Here is a 9,566-nt window from a genome sequence, read left to right as displayed (position 1 = left end):
CCCGTGTAGTAAATGGTGACTGATGCACGTTAAATCTGTCGAGTCTCAAAGTCCTCCATGTTCCCACAACAAATCAATACCTCTGGGGGTACTGATCCAGGAGTTTCCTTGTCTTCTGGATTGGTTCAAAATTACAAGGCTACGGAGTTGAACGTAAGTAGTCGTATACCCATGAAATTGGGTCGGCTGCTCAACGACGGTTATAAAATAAAATAAAATAAAACAACCCGATATTATTAAATACATAAAAATAAATTGAATGAATTGGATGGCCTACGTGATTCGAATGAGTGATGACAATACAATAAAAAAGATGCAACTATTTAAACCCGCTGGAACAAGAAAGCGGGATGGTCACGGTCGAGATGAGCTGACTCGGTGAAGTCTGATTTTCTTGCAATTAATGAAAAGAATCTGAGATCAAAGATAAATCGGAAGTCATTATGGCGAAATCTTCAGAGGAAGGCATTGGCCCACATTGGGCTGTCTGGCCAACTATGATGATGATGAGTTGTACAAAAATAATGTAGTGTTTGCTATCACTGGCTAAGTGCTAAATAAACATTAATCCATCATAATGAAACACAGAACATTACTTACTACTTTCAACCAATGTTGGGATACAATGGGTTTTCAGATCAAAAACTGCACCATTCCGAGCTATGCTGACAAAGTTAAAACAATACTCTTGATATCCATCTTCAAAAATATCACAAGATAACTTGGTGGCGTGTTTACCGTTGATTATTCTGCTTTCTCTGATATATTTTAGAGGGCCTTTTACTGATTTACCATAAACACGTATTCTGTCTTGATCCAAAATGCATCTCGGGTAATGATAGATTACAGATAGACTTCCATCGCAAGGTTGTATAGACCTTTTAGCAACACTCACAGAATAGCGATGACTCCATATCACTAAAATTATATCACTCGATGCGATTTTGGAAGCGTCTTTTCTCACGTGGACCTAGAAAAAAAATTTATAATTTAACTTTGTCAGAGCAATTACAAATCAATACAAATTATTCATTAACCATTATTACTCCAACAGACAATGTAATACTAGATATCTAGACCATGTCCAATTTTGCCAAAAAATTAAATATTGCGGGAAAAAAAAAATCTTCAAACTAAAATTTGCAGAATTATGGTTAATTCTGAAAACATGTTTAAGATCTAGGGTTGTTCTTTAACCCGGAAAAAGAGAAAAAAAACTACTTCTTATTTTCGTGGAGGCTCAGGGGAGGGAGCATTTGCCTCCCAATGAAGGGAGTTGGGTTCGAATCGATAAGCAACGACCTCAGTGCTGATGTAAAGTATCATCAGTGGTAGACGGATCATGGGTTAGAGTCCCCTTGCTGCCAATCTAACCCTGTGAGGTTTTCATGGTTTTCTTCTCCTCGTAACGTAAACGCGGGTCAGTTTTATCAAACAGTCCCCCGCGATGACTAATTTCTCCCTATGCTTGACCCAAGAATTACCTTTTCTTTCGGATTGGGTTCAAAATTACAAAACTACGGAGCCAAACATTTTTTTCTTAATAATGGCAGGCACTGAACTTTCGTTCTTCGCCTTAGAAGATGCCGGAGGAGTTGCTCATTTATCGTTACCCGGTGGGCACCTGTAAACCAAAGTCACTAAGGTGAGCAACACTACTCACTCCACGCTGCCACAGATACCTGTTTATAAGGTGGGCCACATTCACACAACAGAAGACAACATACAGAGAAACAATGCTCTCAGCGGGATTCGAAACCGCATTCAGGCAAGCTGACCACCAGACCACCCAGCAGACGGGAGTTGAACATAGATAACTAAAAATTGGGTCGGCAGTTTAACGACAGGACACCCGGTGGCTGAGTGGTAGCGCTTTGCTCTCCCGTGCCACAGGTCCTGGGTTCAATCCTCGGGCTTTTGATTCAGCCTATCATCCCTACAGTGGGTCGATAAATGAGTACGAAGCATGCTTGGCACCTAAACACTGGGGGTTCCGCGTTCGGCTGACCACCTGACCGGAACATCTGCTCCTGCACCCCAGAGTTCAAGGTCAAGAAAACTGAGATGGACACAGTAGGCCTTGGCCCTCTATAGGCTTTCGTGCCACTGAGTTTAGTTAGGTTTAGTTCAACGACAGTTATGAAAATAAAGTAAAATTAAACAATCACCTTCAGAGGAGGGGGCAGAATTATTATTATTATTTTTTATTTTTTTTTGAGGTGGACATTTTTTAAGCCTATTTTTTGTTGCCCAGAAATATAAGTCAAACTTTTTCTTTTACTTACTGAATAATTTCCAGCTCTGTCAAAAAATTCACAACCCAATGTTACATCAAAAGAAGAGTTCCACATCCAGTCTGTTAGTTGTTTGCTTGTAAGAATGGTGGGTTTAAGCCAAGCATCAACCACAGAGCCTTCGTAAAGTAAATCAACAAATATTTGGTAGTCTACACGAGGTCTGCATTTAAGATGATCGGTATAAAGTTGAACAATAACATTAGAACTGTAAGTTTCTACCATCAAAGGCACATGAATAGCCACTTCAGGCCATAATGCATTAACATAATTTGATTCTGTAAGTAATTCACCCTGAAAAAAATCAGTATTCAGTAATCAGCATTCAGTAATCAATATTCAGCAATCAATATGTAATTTCGTGCATAATTGTTTATAAGTTATAATCCATTGAAATGCCATCAACAAAAAGTTGTTTCCATATTTCAAAATCCTGATATGAAAAAAATAATAGCAAATATTTGTTTGTTCAGTGCTCAAAAAACGAAAAAAAAACCGGACCATTCTGAATGACTTTTGATCTAATGATTGAATCTTCACGTTCTATGACTCATTCTTGAGAGGGGGATCTCAAATATGCTAATTAATTAATGCAGATAATATTTTAAGTTACGAAATCAGACACAAAAACGTGCTTTCTCTGAGTAAACATAAATTTCTTTCAAAGGATTCGGATTTCTGGTCCCGATTTAGATTCGGATTCTAGTCGTAATCTGAAAAATATGGTACCATTAGTCTGGCCAGGAGAGCGATCCTAAGTTTGAACCCCCAAATATTATTTTTACTTTTTGCGTATTTCGCTATATCTCGTGAAATTTTTAAGCGAATTGAAACATTTTTGCACACAGTTATAAAATTTGTTTATCATATAAGATATTTCCATGCAAAAAATATATTTTAGTAAATATTTATTTTTATTAGTTTATTAAATAATAGTCGATGGAAAATTGAACCGCAAGGTACACAATTTTTTACATTATTTTAAAGTATGTTATTTTGCATGGCAAAATGCAAATTTTGAGTGAAATTGGTTAAATAGTTCCTGAGAAATCAAATTTTAAGTATACGCCTTTTTGAAATACTCAGGGAGCGATTCAACCGATATCGCTTAAATATTTTTGCCCTTTGTATTGTTTCTCTAACTGTAAAGAGTCAATATGTCAGTATTGATTGCGACTGGATAGTTTTTAGCGTCAAATAAACCGCAACATTCTATTTATTTCTAAATCAATTTTTTATTAAATTTAAAAGCCTCGTTTAACATCTAGCTAGCACTGTACCATCACCTCTTAATATAGAAAGCTTCCACACGGCATTTTATAAGTAGTCTGAGCAGATTATTTAAAAAGGGAACCAGTTGTGCGCATGAACCCAAATTCTATTTTATGAGTAATTAACACTAAACATACCAACACTTAATACATAGCTATTTCTACCATAGCCGGTCAAATGACTGGACTTTAGGATTCTTGATTGAATGCATGAAATATGGATGTTAGGAAGAAAATAAACAAAAAAGAAACTTTATTATAATTAAACAAAATTGTTTATTGCCAATTTCTTTGTATTACAAACACAAAGAATAAGAATTTTTAATTCATTGCTCAACGCATTTTTTACATGTAGAGGGTTATTCCATTGTACATTATCCGCAAACACATTTCTTCTAATTATTATTATTGCTATAATTCCTATAATTATTCTTATAATTATAATAATATATAAGAGTTATAATTCTCATAATTATTCTTCTAATTATGATAATATATACGAATTATAGTTCTTATAATTATTCCTATAATTATAATAATATATACGAATTATAATTCTCATAATTATTCTTCTAATTATGATAATATATGCGAATTATAGTTCTTATAATTATTCTTATAATTATAATAATATATAAGAATTATAATTCTCATAATTAATATTATTTATTCTAAGAACTTGTGCTGTCTTGATTGTTTCGAAATGTTTCTGGGTAAAAACTAACAGTTAGCTTGATTGATTGATTGAATGTAGGGTTTAGTGGCACAAAGTACAACTAACAGTTAGTTAGAAATTAATCAAAATAAAATATAAGCTACTAAATATTTAGTTTTTCTCACTTTTTCTTACAAAAAATGGCAATCTAAAACTTTAGGTACTTTCTTGAAATTTTAATTCGCAGTTATTCTGATTGAACTAACTACGCAAGAGTCTTTGCAAAAATGTGCAATTATAATCGAATGCGAAACGTTGAACACGCATTACATCATAATTTCTGATCCGATAACCTTAAAAAGCAATAAATTATTCACCCGGTAAAATGACCGGTTGTGGTAAAAATAGGTATACGACAAGTATTATTCGAAACAAACAAAATATTAAAAAAAAGTAATAATAGAATATTAGCTGTTTATAATTGTTAGAAAAAGTTACGAAGTCAAATGCGCAAAAACGATAAGATGATAAGCGCATTTTCGATGCAAAAGTTCTTAAAAGGTCATTTGACCGATTATGGTATGTTCAGTTGAACTTGAACTGAGTTCTATTCCAGTGTACCTGTCCGCGAAGCAGACACTTCACACTTTCATCTGAAGGTGTGCCCGTGGGCACCTGTAATAATGGCATTGCAAGTGAATAATGGCGGTGAATTGCGGTGGCGGTGGAATTGCGGTGGCGATTAAATAACACTAGCGGATGGTTAAGATTGGTATAAGTCTCTGCTATAACAGTGATCCGGTCGTCCTGGTATTCAACCACTTGTACCGGGTTGCTCACTGTACTGATATTAATGGACTACGGCTTGCCCGGATCGGACCCTGGTATGTCCAGTGTTAAGAGAAATTTATCATATATACTTGAGAATTTAATCTGTAGTGATTGATAAGAAAATAAGACAAATAATCATATTCATAAATAATAAAAAAATTTGACATAGATTTGCTACCACTTTCTTATTTTTGCCAGATTTTCTATTAAATTGTTCTTTCATAAGTTTATGACCAGTTTACTGGCTTATTTTCAAAGTGGACTGATCGGACTACCTATTAAAAACTGTGTGGAGGCTTTCAGTTACGGAGGCGTTGGTTTTACTGGGCTCGACCACGACCCACTATTACATATCTGCCAACTTTTAATACCTTTCATTTTGATTTTTCCCAGTGGTATTAAAATGGAATTATAATTTCAATTTTAAGCAAAAAATTATGTTGTAATTGAAAAGCTTAAGCAGACAAATATGAAAGTAACGCAAACTAATATAGATGCTTAATTTTTTTAAGAATAGAGGAGAACAAAATCATTTAAAAATTAAGTTTATAAAAGAAAAAATAGTATATATTTACTACCACCTTAAATATAAAAATAAAATTTTACGCCAAATGCGTAATAGTTGGCAGGTATGCTATTACATTTCCCTCGGCCCTGGACCAAGCATTATAGCTAAGGAACCATTAAAGCATTAACCCTTTATATCACATTGTTGCATATCTGCAACATACACAAAGAGCCTATGTCTTCGCCCCAACAAATTTTGAAGGACGATTTCGGCGATTGTCGGCCAAAACCAGTGCGCTAAGATGAAATTGGGCACTGGCTTAATTGGGCTAACAAAAGAATCAGATGCAAATACCCAAAATGCAAAGGATTTACACAAACTATTCGTGAGAAATGTGGTGTAGGACTTTGTTTCAACAAAAGTAGCAACTGTTTTAAAAAATTTCATATGAATTAAAATTTTTGAATCTTTCAATCTTAGTGCCATTTTTCACAATGTTGCAGGAATGCAACAAGCACTTTTTTGTCATTTTGCATAAGGTTGCAGAAATGCAACAATAAATTTTTTTCAAATAATTTTTTTTATTTTATTTTATTTTTTTATTATTTTTTACATGCTTAGAATGATGTGTTCTAATGTGTGAGTAATTTTTATTAAAATCAGAGATGTTGAGATATAAAGGGTTAAATGTATCTATAGTTAAATGGTTAGAGAGAGAATAAAATAGTACCTGAGCAGCATTTAGAAGTTTAAAAACATATTGACCAGCAGCCTGAAACGTTCCGCAAGGAAAAATAATTTTTCCCTTTATCATATTTGTCGGAAGAATTCTTGTTGCAATGGATTTTTCTCCATCAGTATCATTCTGAAACAACTGGATTCGAAGACTGAGATTAGAGATGGAAATTCCAAAGGAAACTTCAATATCTCCAGAAAACAGAATGTGCGTTTCAGCAGTTGAAAGCCAGTACCCGCCATTTACTGTAAGCAAAAGAAAATAATTTTATAACTCGAATAACTCTCAATCCTGCTAACAGAGAGATTTTCATGGTTAACCTCTTCTTTCAACTTAACTGCAGGTTAGTTGAACTTAAAATTCCTTCACAATGGTAGGTGTGTTAGAATGCATGACATTTAATCTCCTTTGTGTAAGGTTTACGTAAAAATTACTCAAGGCTAAGAAGCAGAACTTTATTCGACATTTTTAATACGGTTTTTCGATTCATAATCGATTAGAACCGGTTTAGTTTCTCCAGCACTTAAAAACTACTTTCCATGATTATGATAATTCCTTTTATACTCCTTTAAATTGTATAGGTACAGTGCACCAAAAAAAAGAAAGAAAGAAAACGGACCACGATGAATAACCCTTGATCTAATGATTGGATCTTTACGCTGTAGAATTCACTCTTAATGGTTTGAAGTGGTGATCTCAAATATGATAATTAATAAGTCAATACGATAAATTCAAGAAAATAAAATCAGACACAAAAACGTACATTCTCTGAATAAACATAACTTTTTTTTCAGCGGATTCGGTTTTCTGACTCCCAAAATATAGGGGGGAGCCGCAGTCAGGGAAATATGATCCCCATAAATTTAGGAAATATTTACTATTTTTCTTTGTTTAATTTAATAACAGTAGTAAAATTTTGAATTGTAAGATAGATGCATTTTTACACAATTTTAAAATATCTAATTTTACATGCGAAAATACAAATTTTGAGCAAAATTGGTCGAATAGTTTCTGAGAAATCGAATTTTAAATATATGAATATGCTGAAAGTTGATTTCTCAGGAACCATTCAACCAATTTCGCTCTAATTTTGTACATGCAAAATTAGATACTTTAAAAATATGTGAAAATTGTATACCTTACAATTCAAAATTTTTTTGACTGTTACTAAATAAAATAATAAACAAAAAATACTTACTTCTATTTTTTGCAAGGATATATCTTCGGATGAGCGAATTTTATAATTGTGTGCAAAGATTTTTCAATTCGCTTATAAAGCTCTGGAGAAATGGCGAAATACGCAGCAATAAAATTAAAGTTAAAAGGGCCAAATCGCTCTCCTGATCAAATTATGGTCACCATATTTGCCAAACTGTGGCTACCCCTTATATTTTGAGAGACAGAAATTCACATCCGCTGAAAAAAGGTGTGTTTATTCAGAGAAAGTAGTTGTTTGAGTCTTCGTTTTTTCAATTTGTCGTATTCGCTTATTAACCCTTTCGAAGGCTGTGGGAATTATGCTTACCACCACTTTTAGTTTAGGTTTCCATTTGTTAATAACTTCAGCTTTCTTGAAGTTCGGTTGAATAAAATTGATAACCATTTGTTAGTTTAAAAAAACGCATAAAATTTATAAAATACATAATTCCTTTTGAAGATTGTAGCATTTACAAAATTTATTTTATAAATAAAGAAAAATAAAAGTCAATAAGTTCCTTGTTGGTCATGTTAAATATATTTACCACCAAAAAAATTTTTATTTTCATAAACTAAATTAGTTTTTTTTTCTTATATCAATTACTATTCTTAAAACAATTTCAATTCCAAAAATACTTTAATTTACCTTTTTCTAGAAATAAATGGTCCTTTGAAGGGTTAATTAGCATATCTGAGATCACCATGTTAAACCATTAAGATTCCATGTCAAACCATAAATTCTAGAACGCGAAGATCCGATCATTAGATCATGTGTTATTCTGGGACATCACCATTATTTTTTTTTTGACATTTTTTTAAAGTTCTCAAGAAATACTTAAGAGGACTATGTTGTAACTTCAGAGGTGTTAAGTTCATGTTATTTTTTATAAGGTTTAGAGCCTTTGAAGGTTTTATTGACCGACAATAAATAGCGAAAGAAAACAAGTATTTTTGAACACTCTAGTCCAGAAAATCAGTCAATAAGTTTGTAATTGGTGTCGATTACTTTGGTTGTTAATTGAAATAACTGCATAGAATTTCGTTTACCTAGCTTAAAAATTTATAGAAATATGTTATGTCAGTATAGGTTATCATTGGGTTATGTAATTTGTCATACTACAAAATAAATTTTGCGGAAAACCCACAATCATTTTGAGCTTCTTTTTGAAAAATACAAAATACACTTGAAATTTGCTTGAAACATTTTAAATTTTTGAAATATTTAAATCCATTCAATTTTAAAAGTATTCAAACTTTTCCATTTATCAAATTCGATCCGCTACGAAATTGAGAAAAATTTTAAATTTACACCGTGCATGCGCTTTACAAATCAACTACTTTATATACTCATATCTTGCACAGTTTGTAACGAACTTTTTTTTTCGAATTTTAGAATAATAATTTTGCATTTAGTTTTAAATTGCTGCAAAAATTTTGTCTAATTTTATTGAATATTTTTAAAGTTATAGCAAAAATACGTAAGGCAAAAAAATTAATTTTTTTAAAAAATCTTCATAAATAGGTTTGCAAAATTTTATGCAGTTATTGCAAATAACAATCAAAATAATCGCTACGAGTTACGAGCTTATTGCTTGATTTTTCTTGCATAGGATGTTCAAAAATATCTGTTTTCTTTCGTAATTTATTATAGGTCCCTTAAACCTCCGAAAGCTCTAAACTTTATTGCTAAGAATATTAATCGCACGAGCTAAGCACCTCTATATTTCCAAAAAAAAAGTCATCTTGAGTATTTCTTGGGAAATTCAAAAAAAATGTAAAAAACTTAAAGGGTCTCTTCCATAATTGTAGGTTGTAGGATAGTATCCAATGCGCCAGAAAAAAAAAATAAAAATAAATAAAATTGATCACCTAGAATAACTTTTGATGTAATTGATCTTCACTTTCTACAATTTAATCTTAATGGTTTGAAATGTTGATCTCAAATAAGCTAATTAATAAGTGATTACGATAATTTAAAAATAGTCCTCTTAGTAATTCTTTAGAAATTTAGAAAAATGTCAAAAATTAAAAGTGTCTCTTTCATTATTGTAGGGTAATATATATATATATATAT

General features: G+C 32.1%; 1 protein-coding gene across 1 annotated transcript in view; it reads right to left on the bottom strand.

Annotated features, from left to right (window-relative positions):
- Positions 1-9,566, bottom strand: part of LOC107442107 (golden goal) — a 31,627-nt gene that overhangs the window by 8,891 nt on the left and 13,170 nt on the right. Inside the window, exons 4-6 of the mRNA XM_043056784.2 lie at positions 6,290-6,540; positions 2,286-2,588; positions 601-970 (exon numbers count right to left, since the gene is read on the bottom strand). Of these exons, the coding sequence (XP_042912718.1) occupies positions 601-970; positions 2,286-2,588; positions 6,290-6,540 (924 nt within the window). The remainder of the gene's footprint in view (positions 1-600; positions 971-2,285; positions 2,589-6,289; positions 6,541-9,566) is intronic.

Source organism: Parasteatoda tepidariorum, chromosome X2 (genome assembly GCF_043381705.1).
Source record: "Parasteatoda tepidariorum isolate YZ-2023 chromosome X2, CAS_Ptep_4.0, whole genome shotgun sequence".
NCBI lineage: Eukaryota > Metazoa > Arthropoda > Arachnida > Araneae > Theridiidae > Parasteatoda > Parasteatoda tepidariorum.
The sequence above is the reverse complement of the archived record's forward strand: the minus strand, read 5'-3'. Positions and strand labels throughout refer to the sequence as shown.